Genomic DNA, 13,549 nt, shown 5'->3' with positions numbered 1-13,549 from the left:
TGTTTTTTAATGGTTCTGTTATATGAATTCATCTGTTTCAGGATTAATGTGTAGGAAAACACGGAGTTGTTGGACTTTTTTAGTTTGTTTACCTATGATATTTTCTGAGCATTGAAGTGGTTAACAGAAAAGATTATGCTAAGAAGTATCTGCAGGGGTTCCTGCTTTATTTCCATTGTTGGCTTTTAAAATTACTTTTATACTCTGAGGAATAATTGGTTTGAACTCCAAGGCAATTAGATGGTTAATAAATCTCTTGTTTTGATTACAGAAACTGTGCATAAACCTGTGAGAGAAGCAAAAATGTCAGATGATATCAAGAAAAGGTTTGATTTTCCGAATTCTCTTATCCAGTCACAGGTAATTTTTATTTATTTTTCCTTCATGGTAACAAAAGGACACTTTTGATGGACCATAAATTGAACTTTGTATTTTCACATGAAATATTTTCTTCTACTCATGGATTATTTTAGTAAGCAACATTATATGACTAGTAAGTATATTTCAATTAGAGAAACTAATATTTAAACTTGTTCAATTTCAGCTTCTTGTTGTTTTTATATATTTTTCCCCTAGAAATAATCTTGATTAGTAGATTTTTGAATGTGGTCATTCTTTTTGCCTATTTTTAATAATTGGGAACAGAGATAGATGGTTTCTTATATCTCTACAGAGTATGAAAGATTAATGTTTAAAATGATATATTCTACCTCTCTACAGCTATTAAGAGTACTAGATTTCAGAATAATGATATTCAATAATTAAAGCATTCTGGATTAATGTAATATGTACCTGCTGAGATGGGAAATCGGGATAATTTAATTTACAGAGCTTTTCAATAATTAAGACAAGTGTTAAAGCAGTGGTGGTTTCTGTCTGCTAGCTAAGTAGACACATTCTAATAAACCTTGGTACCATAAGAGCTTAACATCTCTTCCTATGAGTAAAGCTAAACAGCCAGTGAAAGCCAGTCTGAAGACTTAACCTGGAAAGCCTCATGGATGCTTCAGCAGTTGCCCTCGGAGATGCCTGCTGTGGGAATTGACTTAGCTGGGAAGTGGGGAACCCTTCCATGAGGAGTAGAACACTCCTTATGCAAGATTCCCTTCTACCTGACTGAGTTGAAGTCATATCCTGCTCTGTGCAACACAGGCCCTTCCCCTGAAGAAGATGAGGAATATGCTGTTCACAGTCTCCATTCTTCTGTACCTACATAACCTTCATTAACATAATACAAAGGAAATGCTGACAGTTAATTTAAGAAAAATGTGTATATGTATTGGCTATTGTATATTTCAATCTGGCTATGGAATGAAGTAGCAAGGTAGCATAATATGTCAGCTGTGTAGGTGTCTCAGAACCATGTAGGCTGCTTAGGCTAGTACCTCTGATGTTTTAAAAGATGAATGAAACAGCAGATTAGAGAAATTGAATCTTCTGAGTGAGGAGATGTGTAACATGAAGTTTATTTTCTTTTAGTCCTTTTTCTAAATGAGGACAGTAGCTTTTTTTTTTTTTTTTTTATATATGTCTCTGTTGTATTTATATGTCTTGGTTCTTAGGTTCTTATGAGTGTGCCCTGTCCTTATGAGTCATATACCAACTGTTCTTTCTAAACCACTGCTTTGAGACAGGACCATATCCCATTGACTGGCACTCAGTCCTTTTGCATTTTGGTGATTAGATGATCGAGCAGCTGCTGACAGCAGCTGAGCTACAGTGGGTAGTGCATGTACACTTGTGATCTTGTCCATTATTTTTTAAGTGACTCTAGAAGAGTTCTATGATCAATCTAAAATCAAAAATTCGAATTACAGGCAGCACTGTTTATCATAGATTGATTGGCAGCCATTTTTATTTTTTGCTGATGAGTTATGTTGCATCCTTTCAGCTGATGGCCAGATATTCAATGACACATACAGTATAGTTAGTGAAATACAAACTTAGGGTTCTCATGGCTCCTCAGTTTTCTTATCCTTTGGCTAGGAGATAAGAGACAGCAAATTGAACTACAGTTTGCCTTTATGTATGTGAGTGATTTATTTCTCAAAATTCAATATAGAGGTCTTAAATCATTTGAACATTTGAACACATGCACATGTGCAGGAGGGGAGCGGGTGCAGTGTAGTTCTTTGAGCTCTTCTAGAGATTTCCCAAAACTGACAGCTATTTTCAGCACTATTGTAAGTGGTCCCAAGTGCAGGATCTACAGTTGTAGTAGTGGAAATTTCCGTAGCTGCGTGCAGAATAGTTACCATTGTTGCCAGCCAATTTCCTGTCAGTCAGCAGTGCTGGTTAGGCCTGAAGAATAGGGCCTGACACTGAGGCAGAGGAGGTGACATTTATGTATTTGTGTAATCAACTCTCTTAGAGCTTGATTTTCATTTTGGGCTCTTTGACTAAAGCAGAATGTGGGAAATTTTTAAGAGATTTGAGAGACTGAAAGCTTAAGACCCAAAACCTATGAGAACGGGATAAATAAATTACTATAGGGCTATGAAATGGCTCAGTGGGTAAAGACAGTTTGCATTTAGCCTGAGGATGACCTGAGTTTGAATCTCTGGACCCATATTGTGGAAAGAGAGAAGTGACTTCCCTAAGGCGTCTTCTCTCCTCTACATGTGGGTAGCGGCACATACCTGTGTACATGCACACACACATACTCTCACACACACACACATACACACACACATACACATAAACACACATACTCACACATACACCTACACACATACACATAAACACACATACTCACACATACATCTACACACACACACACATACACACACATACATACACACTCACAGATACATACACACACACTTACACACTCACACATACACACTTACACACACTCACACACACTCACACACACTCACACACACTCACACATATACCTACACACACACTCACACATACACCTACACACACTCACACATACACATACACACACACTCACACATACCTCCGCACATGCAAATGAACATTAGAAAAAATGAAAATAGTAGGGTCTAGAGGAGGGAGAACAGTGTAGAGGAAGTAAGAGATATTTTTCAGGTCTGTACAGGCTGTATCCATAAAAATGAGGGTGAATTTTTCTTCATTTTTCACAAAGGACACCATGAAACATGACAGATTGGATTTAGATACAAAGGTTTTAAAGACTGTCTCATGTTTTAATGGATTATGTAATTCCAAATTATCTTTAAAATTAGGTGACAGGAATTTGAGCTGAAGGTTGATGATGTTAGCATCTGTAAAGTATGGTTTGTTTATTGCTGAACTGGGATAAATGACCTACTTTGGAGATTGCTCTGAGGATTTGGGTTACACATGTTGAGTGCCTCGTTCAGTGCTTTCTACATCGCACACAACAAAGGGACTTTCATCTTACTAGTTGACAACTTGGCTTGCTTATACACGAAAATGAATATGATGTTGATTCCTTTTCAGTGCACTCTTTGGAAAGAACTTCTAAGTGGATATCTTCATTAATTTTTTGTTGTTGTTCTTTTAGGCTGTAGGTCATCTTATTGCTGCTGTCTTAAAAGAACATGGTGTTTCAGAAAAGATACACCAATCCACAAACCAGGTCTGTGTTTAACCTTGTTGTTGTTGTTGTTTTGATGTTGTTTGTTGTGTGTGTGTACACCTGCCCCTGGCTGGCTTTTGGTCAAATAGATACAAGCCAGATCATCTTGAGAGTAGGCAGCCTCAATTGAGAAAATGCACCTTTAGATTTGCCTGTGGGCAACCCTGTGGGACATTTTCTTGCTTAAAAGCTGATGTGGGAGAGCTCAGCTTACTGTGGGAGGAGCCACCCCTGGGCAGGTGGTCCTGGGTTGTATCAGAAAGTAGGTTGAGCAAGCTAGGAGAGTAAACCAGAAATCACTGCTGCTTCATGGAGTCTGCTTCAGTTCATACCCTGAGTTTATACTCTCCTTTCTCTTGATGAAGGACCTTAAGCTGAAATACACCCTATTCTCACCTGGTTCTTTATGGTTGTGGTCCTTGTCACAGCAGTAGGGGGGCAGACTAAGATAATTTGCTTGCTTGTTTTATGTAGATGCTTGTGCTTGCCTGCAGGGCCACTCACCTCTGGTTTCACTTGTAGTTCAGTTCAGATCTTGAACTGTGAGTAGTTTTGCCTACAGATCTTGTCTTTTTTCCTCTTCGTTTTCCTTCCCCCCTCTGCCTTTGCCTTCCTTCTCCCCACCTCTTCCATCTCCCACTTCCTCCTCCTTATCTTCTTCCTTCCTGTTCGTTTGGTGTGCCATGTTTTTATTCTAAATCATTCTTTTAAGCTTGGGCATTGTGTCTAACTCCAGGAGGAGACATATAAAGAGTGAAGGAGGGTATCCATTCACTATCAGTGGAAAACAAAACCAAGGGAGGGCATGAGGAGGGCACACTGGGGAGGTGACAGAACCCCCTGAGGGAATGCTTTTAGCACTGGAGACAGTAGACACAGTAGTGGGCCCTGTTTGGGTGTTAAGAGTGTTTTCACACTTCATTTCAGTCCTGAGTGTGAATTCTCAGTGGGAAAGACCCTGTGTTGACAGTTGGAGTCTGAAGAAGGCTTCCCATCCCCTCACAGAGCAAGTCAGTACCCAGATTTAAAGCGCTGCCTGGGAGCTAAGATGAACCAGCTGGGCTTTGGCCAGTTGGCATTGTATATTTTGACTTGTTAGATGGGAAGTTGCTAAGCGCGGGTGCCTGTGTGTAAACTGCAGAAATAAATTTCTCTCCCCTGACAAAAACAAATTGATTTCCTTTCCTTACTTTCTCTTTGTTACACGTGAGTATGTATGTGTGCATTTGGGCATGCAGATGTGCCTCAGTGTGCTTTGGTGTGTCAGAGGACAGATTGTGACAGTCTGTTTTCTTCTTTCACCGTGTAGATCCTAGGATTTGAACTCGATTTGCCAGGTTAGACAGCAAGCACCTTTGTTGACTGAGCACCTCACATTCTTTCTGATTGGCCATGCTATATCGTATATCTTCTTTTTTTAAAAAAGATTTATTTATTGTTATGTGTAAGTATACTGTAGCTGTCTTCAGACACACCAGAAGAGGGCGTCAGATCTCATTATGGATGGTTGTGAGTCACCATGTGGTTGCTGGGATTTGAACTCAGTCAGTGCTCTTAACCTCTGAGCCATCTCACCAGCCCTTCATATATCTTTTCAGTGCCTGTTGATATGTGGATGTAAGTGTAGTGGTCTGTTTCACTAACTGGCATTTATTTAGTGTTTGTAGTAGTCATGTAAATCAGGTTTCCTGAGAAGCCCCATCCCAATCCTGCCTGTAATCACATTATGTACTCTGAAAAGACCTAGTGATTTTACTTACATTGCTGGGATTTATTGAATGCTAAATCCTTTTAACTAAATGTTTCCTCTCCCGCTAATAAATGAATGCCTACCTCTACCAGGACAGGATCATCTCAGGCGAGGTTATTCATCCATTTATCTTATTTTTCTGGCTTGGTAGTGGAAATGATGGTATTTAGGACCCTGGGCTATTGGGAAAAGAAATTTTCTTCTAAATAAAAGGGGAAACAATATAAAGATTTCCTTTCTCTATTACTGACTTTTAACTCTGTTGTTCTTTAATAGTGGGTCTTAGGACTGCAGAGGTTTTTAGCAGCTACAGAGGAGTGAAGCACAGTGTTGTTCATTTCAGTGGGAGCTGGAGACCCTGAGCTTTCCTTGAATTGTAGTTAGTTCTTTCTTCTTTTTAATTTGGTGTGTTAGTGTGTGGCAGTGGCAGTGTTGGTGGTGTTTGTGTGAGGTGTGGTGTATATGATGTGTGTGTGTGTGTGTGTGTATGGTATAATATGATGTGGTGTGTAAGTGCATAGTGTGTGATCTGGTGTGATGTGTGTGTGGTGTGGTGTGTTTGTATTTGGTGCACGTGTATTTGGTGTGTGATATGGTATGCAATGTAGTGTGGTATGTGTGCATGGGGTGTGGTATGTATGTGCATGTGGTGTATGGTATGTGTAGTATGTGTGCATGTATGTGGTGTATTATGTGGTATGCAGTGTAGTGTGGTATGTGTGTGCATGGTTGTTGTGTGATTTAGTGTGTGTGTGTGTTTGTATATGATATATATGTGGTATGTGTGGTATATGATATTTGTGTGTGGTGTGGTATGTGTGAGGTGGTTGGTGTGTGTTGTATGTGTTATGTAGTGTTTGTATATGCTGTGGTTGGTGTGGTTTGTGTGTGTGTGTTGTGTATGATGTGGTGTGGTGTGCATATCTATGTGTGTGTGTGTGGTGTATATGTGTAGTATGCACAAATGTGTGTGTAGTATGCATGTGTGTGGTGTGGGGAATATGTGTGTTGTCTGTACAAGTGTGTGTGCTGGTGTGCCCACCTTGCATGTGAGTGTGAAGGTTATAGGAGGAAGTCAGGTGTCCTGTCCTATGTTCTGTCACTCTCAGCCTTACTCCCTTGAGGCAGGATCTCTCAGTGAGCCGGGAGCTTTGGTTTCAGTTTGATTAGAGGCTGGCTAGCCCCAGTGTGCCTTTCTCCTGCTATGCTGAGGTTACAGCCTGCCATGCTTGTGCTACAAGTTTTTTTGCCCACTGAGCCATCTCCACAGCCCTGAACCATATCACTCTATTAAACTGTATCAAAAGGAAACCATAGCTTCTTTATGAACTTATCATAATTGATTTCATTATAACTTTAAATTCTGTGTAAGTATGTACATGTTCTGGTCAAGCTAGTGATAGTCACCTAATGGTGCATTCTGGGAATTGAACTTGAGTCCTCTGGAGAAACAAGTAGTACATGCTCTAAGACACCGCATCATCTCTCCAGCTTATTATTATTATTATTATTATTATTATTATTATTATTATTATTATTTTAAGTAACATGGTTATTTGTAGTTTAGGCTGATCTTGAATTTGCTCTATAGCCAAGGACTCTTGTATTCTTACCTCATCCTTCCTGAGAGTATATTCTTATGTTACCATGACTATTTCTTTTAATTAATAAACATGAAAGGAGGTAAACCTCAACAGATTTAACCAAAAATAACTTTACATATGGATTTATTATTTATTAGTGGATCTTTCCGACACAAGGGGTCTATGAGTTCTGAGAAAGTTAAAAAACTGAACCGTTCTGTTTTCAAAATCAGAATTTCTGTTGACTTGTGTTCCCATCTGGTATGTTACTGTCAACGGATGTAGATTCTTAGAGCGAGGGAAAAGTCACGGCATTTTTCTTGTCAAAACAGTGCTTCACAGATATGTTGCCAGTCATTTTGATGGGCAGTTGCTGGTCCTCTGTCCTGCATGGCTCCGGCTGTCATGGCCCACATTTGAGTTGAGAGGTTTCAGCACAAGTGTGGATGGAGCTGAGTATGTAGGTACATGTAGGTGCACGTAGGTCACAGAGGATGGTAGTAGAAGAGTGGGAACCCTTTGAAAATATCATTGCCATAGAAGCTTCAGGCACAGACAGTATTTGGAGTTCAGCTTGGTGAACTGATAGACCAATGGATACTGTTGGGGTCCAGTCAAATTTTGCAGCTCAGCAGGTGATAGAGCCAAGTCCTTACTATGTTCTGATGCTTGAATTTGGCTTGTACTTCTGCCTACAACCAGCCTTATTGTGCAAGCAGTCACCAGGGAGAGAGACACTACATGCAAACAAATCTATCCCCTTTCCTGGAAGCCAGATTTTAGTTCCCTGTAGGAACAAAGTGACAACAGCATCCTTCTTGGTACAGAAGCTAGCCCACTGTGAGTGAATTCCGTGTTGATGAATGGTTGTGCTTGCGTGCGTGTTTCTCCTCACCCTAAGTGTCTTTTAATCACTGGTTTGCTTTCAGACGGCTGCCTTGAACTTGCTGTGGGAGAAGTGCTGCAGTGACCATGTGGTTGTGCGAACAGCCTGCAGCGAGGGACTGGTGGCACTTGTCGCCCAGGGTCACGCAGAGTTCAGCTATGTTCTCAATGGGATACTCAACCTGACTCCTTCTGCCAGGTACACGTGCTGCCATGTTTGGTTAAAGCTTTTAGAAACACAGCTAACTGATGTCTGCTAAGGATCACACATTAGTGCTGCAATAATGAACTGACCAATTTTAAGAAGGAGACCTGGCATAAGCATTTCTACTCACACAGTGGCATGGTTCTTACCTTGTTTTGGCTGTCTGAAGTCAGCCCTTGGCACCACTGTTAGAAATTAAATTTTGGATAACATAGGAACCTGTCTTCTAAGTATTTCCGGGGAGCAAGTTCTTTGAACTTGTTTTGTATAGCCATATTTTGTCCATTCACAGACAGAGGGTACTAGAATGGTGGGGACGATATAGGTCAGCTCCTTGTTAAGAGAGTCCAACAGGATCGTGCTTGAAGCAGGAGCACCTGTAAGGTCCTCCCTAAAAGATGAGAGTTGGGTGAGGCTCTGTGATGCAGTGCCTAGACGTAAGTCTAGGACATGTAAGGCTCTGTGGTACAGTGCTTTTGTAGGGCAGGCGAGGCTCTGCGTTCTTGCACTAGCTCTACCAACAAAAGAAAACAGAAGAATTCAAAGTAAATGTATCAAACTACCAACTCTCTGAAAAGGAGTTGCTGCTCTTTGCTTGGAGAAATTGTTTCCTGGGAAAGTATGTTGTTTAATGAGCCTCCCTGTGTGGCTTCAGACCACTCAGATATAGGCACCCCGACATACTTGTCTTCTCCTCTGCTCTTCTGGAGAATTTGGCCTTCATGATGACAAGGGATCCTTCTGTTCTCCAGAACTTCATATTAACTCAGTCGCACCAATCAGTGATGGGGCAACTCGAGTCTTTTGGGGGGAACAATTACCCGAGACTGCTCCTGACCAAGGTCTATAGTTTATCCAGGTGAGGCAGTCATCTGACCAGAAGCTCTGCTTCATTTTTAAGTAGTAATGCTTCATACCAACTTCCCAAAATGATCTGGATGCTGCTGCAGCTGTGGCTGTGGCTCCTGTGGCGCCTGTGGTGCCTGTGGTCCTGGTGCTTCCCAGGCTTCCTTGCTCATCCTTATGTATTCTTTCTTCTTACGTCAATTGCCATGGCACGAAGCAGAGTGCTTAATCTCTTTTATGTCTCCAGAGTAGCTGTGACTTCAGTGTGTACAGACCCTTCTGCTTTGGATCTGTCAGTCTTCATTGCCTCTATTCTTTTAACTTTTTAATTTTTTTTTTATTTTTTATTTTTAAAAATAAACTTTTTCTCTTTTCTCTGGTCACCTCTTTGTTTATTATTTGACTTTTGGCTTTCTTTAATATCTCTGTATCCATAACCTTAAACCCTGTAACATGTTGTGTAAGTCTTCTCAAACCAGCGCTAGCCTTCCATATACTCTGTGTTTATTCCCATGAGCCTTCTACTTGGATAGAATGCAGTTTCTCACCTCGACCTGAGGTGAGTGCTCCTTCTCCTCTTCTGCTGTCACTTTCATTCTCCTTCAAGAATCAGTCTAAATACTTGTGTCTTTTCTGCTTCGCAGCTTGTTCTGTCTTTCATACTAGTCTGGCCTGTGTTTTCCTATCTGACAGAAGCTTTGAATTTAGTCAATGACCAAATGGTTCTGAAAAATTTAAGGATTTTGTCGTCACTAAATTTTATTCATTTTGGTCTATTTCTTTTTTCTTTTTTTTTTAAAAAGATTTGTTTATTTTATGTATGTGAGTACACTGTCACTGTCTTCAGACACACTAGAAGAGGGCATTGGATCCCATTACAGATGGTTGTGAGCCATCATGTGGGTGCTGGGAGTTGAACTCAGGACCTCTGGAAGAGCAGCCAGTGCTGTTACTGCTGAGCCATCTCTCCAGCTTCATTTTGTCTATTTCTATACAAAGACACACACACAGACACACAGACACAGACACACACAGACACACAGACACACACAGACACACAGACACACACAGACACACAGACACACACAGACACACAGACACAGACACACACACACACAGACACACACACACACAGACACACACACACACAGACACACACACACACAGACACACACACACAGACACACACACACAGACACACACACACAGACAAACACACAGACACAGACACTGACACACACACACACCAAGAGAGATAGAGAGTATTCGTAATTTTAGAACTGCTTATTAAAAAGTGGTTTTAGGATCCATTAAAAAAATCCCTCTGAGAGGATTTTTGACAAAAAATTTCATGTCTTCCTTAGTTATTAGTTGGCTTTAAGTAAGCCATGAAGATTTTTTTCTTGCTTCTTTCATTTATCAGGTACCAATAATGGTGCCCATCCCCCATAGCGTTGAAATGCTCTAAAGCTGTAAGTGTAGGATCTACTTGTGTGTTTTATTGCTTGGGCTGATGGACTCAGTGGGTGAAGGTAAGCATGAGGACTGGTGGTGGGAGGAGAGAACCACCTCCTACAGTTGTCCGTTGCACATTGTGCCAGATGTGTTTAGACACATGCACACAGAGGCTGGAGTTATATTTCTTACATTAGGGTATCAGCAACTGAGAGGGCCAGAACAGTGTCTTTGTGTATTTAAATAGTCCGTAGGGCTGGAGAGATGGCTCATTGATTATGAATACTTGTTCTTCTTACAGAAGACCTGGGTTTGATTTCCAAGCACCCATATGGTGGCCCACAACCATCTGTAGGCACACAGATGTGGTGCATATACATACATACAGACAAAACGCTCATGCACATAAAATAAGATCTAAACAAAGAAAAGAGCACTTAGGCTGGGTTTGGATATTCACCTTTAGTTCTAGAGTATTAGCTTATGAAATTATGCTGACATGGGATATTAATCACACATTAGTATAAACCCTCAATCACTATTATAAACCATAAAATATAAGCATTGGTAATAGTGAGTAAGCCTGCCATTGGTTTATAATTGCCAGTAACAGTATTATTTCTTAAAACTGCAAATGTGTTTTAGAGTAGATATAGCATTTATATGGGCTTAGGAGGCAACATTTCTGCTCTCCTTGCACTTTGTTTATCTCTGTAGACGCAGACTGGTACTGGGTCTTAGCATTTTTACAGGTTATTTGTGTGTGTGTGTCTGTCTGTCTATCTATTTACCTACCTATCACATTATAACATATATATAATTTATTCAGAGCTGTTAACTGTTAAAAGATACATATTCCTTTATAACTGAAAATTTATATGCACTTTTATTTCCCCTTTTCCAGAGGCCATATATGTGTATATATGTATATACACACAGACACACATATAGACACATACTCACATATATCTGAGTTTTGTGTGCATGCCTGGTAACTGTGGAGGTCAGAGGAGGACATTGGATTCTCTGAGACTTGAGTTACAGAGAGATGCAAGCTTGTGGGTTCTGGGAGTCAAACCTGGGTCCTCTGGAAGAGTAGCCAGTACTGAGCCAGTTTCTAGCTCCCATAAAGTATTCCTGATGCTACATTTTTTTTTTTTTGGTCAACTATATGAGAACTTGTTCCATAAATATAAAAATCCATAAATACATAGAATTTTATGGTTTTCTTCTAGCTACATAATATCTAGTGTATGGAAGACTCATAATTTACCATTTTTCCATTTCCAGTCTTATTCAGTATACAGGCAGTACTTCAGTGACTATCCTTTAAGATAATATTTAGGAAATAAATTTATTCTTTGAGAATTTTATATAATATATTTTGATCATATTCACTCCAGTGCCCATATTCACTCTAGTGCCTCTCACATCTATCCTTACCTTCTTACTTACATGACTTTGTATCCTCATTTTCTCTTTAAACCCACTGAGTCTAATTTGTGCTACCCAAATACTCTTGGCTGTAAGGATATCCTCTAGAGTAAGGTCAACCTGCCAGAGCTCACACCCTCCAAGAAAACTTGACTCCCCTCTCTCAGCAATGATTAAGTGTCCACTAGCTCCCCAGTTGGGATGGGACTATCCCTCCTGCCGCCATGCTAGGATTTAGTTATTTATTTACATCCCAAATGTCCCCCCCCCCCACCGCCATTTCCCTATGCTGAATTTTTCCTTCCATTCCTCCATGCTAGTATTTTGTGAGGCTACTTTCACACTCGGTGTGAGCTCATGTGTGCAACTGTGCTGTTGTGTTTGCACACACTGTTTCATTGTAGTCATCTACTGCCTTTAACTCTTCCTCTTACTTTTTCCTTTATGATCCTGCGCCTTGGGAGGATGGGGTGTCATACACATGTCTCATATAGGGCTGGACACTCCAGTCTCTTATTCTCTTCATGGTGACCAACTATGACCCTCTGTGTTCATAGCTAACTTGTACAGTAAAAAGGTCCTCTAATGAGAATCGAAATGCAGTTGTTAGGAATCGATTTAATATTCTGACCATTTAACAGAACAGTAGTAGTAGTAGTTTCTGTGACCTAGTAGGTATAGGCCACCTATTTCTTAGCTCGGTGATGGTGCTGTGTATAGGTTGTATCTTATAGAGCAGGCCTTAAATCCGGCCCGAATGTGTTTGGTCATTCCAGTAACATTCATGTCACTATTGTGCCGTTGGTCATATCTTTTCCGGAAGGTGATCATTGTAGCTCTCCAGATTCAAAGCTGACCACAATATGGTTCCTTCCCCCACCCCAAACTGGTAGTGTTTATAGCACCTTCCTGCCTCGTGAAAGGTAGGCAGCGGGATGAAGTTTTTAGGTCAGTGCACACTTAGCTTCCCCATTCTTGTTCTATGACTCAAGTTCTGGAGGGTAACCACAGCAATAGCACTAATCTGTATTGTTTTGTGGCGGGTGTGGAACCCTACTGGCCAACTCCAACAGAGATGCCCATCTGACTATGAGTTTATTTGCTAATTTTTGGTATCTAGTTGGGCACTGCGCCGTGTCCATGTTACCCCATCCTCTTATAAGGTAATTTCATTTAAACTCTTCTCTCTCTCTCTCTCTCTCTCTCTCTTCTCTCCCTCTCCCTCTCTCTCTCTCTCTCTCTCTCTTTCACACACACACACACACACACACACACACACACACACACACACACACACACACTTAAGGAAGCTTCTGTAGCAGTATGTTTCCATGTGGCTTTTGGCTTTTTCTAATGGTTATTAGTGTTAGTTGCCCCTCATCCAGTTAATAATTTTATACATGGGTCATTACTGGTGTTTAGAATTCTCTGGAAAGTTGACCAGAGATATAAAAGAAACAACACCTTAATTAGACAGTGAACAAATATTGAAATATTAACAATAAAAGAATGTTGGCATTTTTTTCTTATCTGAGAAGTTTATGTCATCTAAACTGTTAGCCACGGTGAGGTGTGGTTGAAGTAGATCCCAAAGCTAACCAGTTTGCTTTGTGACTCTCAGTGTGAGTCAGTGTGTATATACATGTTCACAAATGCACATGGAAGGAAGGGACAGCTTCGGGTAGTTTTTCTAAGGTGAGGTCTATCATTTCTGTTTTGAATTTACACAAATACATCTTTATTGCCCACCATCCAGTTTATTTTAGTGCAAACTCTTGGCATTTTAAGATTTAAGGATT

The 13,549-nt window shown here is 40.5% G+C and overlaps 1 protein-coding gene across 2 annotated transcripts in view; it reads left to right on the top strand.

Moving 5' to 3' along the window:
- Focad (focadhesin) overlaps nucleotides 1-13,549 on the top strand; it is a 314,502-nt gene that overhangs the window by 25,234 nt on the left and 275,719 nt on the right. For both annotated transcript variants that reach the window (XM_021160670.3, XM_029475892.2), the window contains exons 2-4: nucleotides 272-360; nucleotides 3,518-3,592; nucleotides 7,855-8,009. In XM_021160670.3, the coding sequence (XP_021016329.1) occupies nucleotides 304-360; nucleotides 3,518-3,592; nucleotides 7,855-8,009 (287 nt within the window). In that variant the 5' untranslated portion in view covers nucleotides 272-303. The remainder of the gene's footprint in view (nucleotides 1-271; nucleotides 361-3,517; nucleotides 3,593-7,854; nucleotides 8,010-13,549) is intronic.

Source organism: Mus caroli, unplaced genomic scaffold, assembly GCF_978045245.1.
Source record: "Mus caroli unplaced genomic scaffold, Mus_caroli_1 scaffold_6, whole genome shotgun sequence".
In the NCBI taxonomy this organism is placed as follows: domain Eukaryota; kingdom Metazoa; phylum Chordata; class Mammalia; order Rodentia; family Muridae; genus Mus; species Mus caroli.
This window is presented reverse-complemented; position numbering and strand designations above follow the sequence as displayed.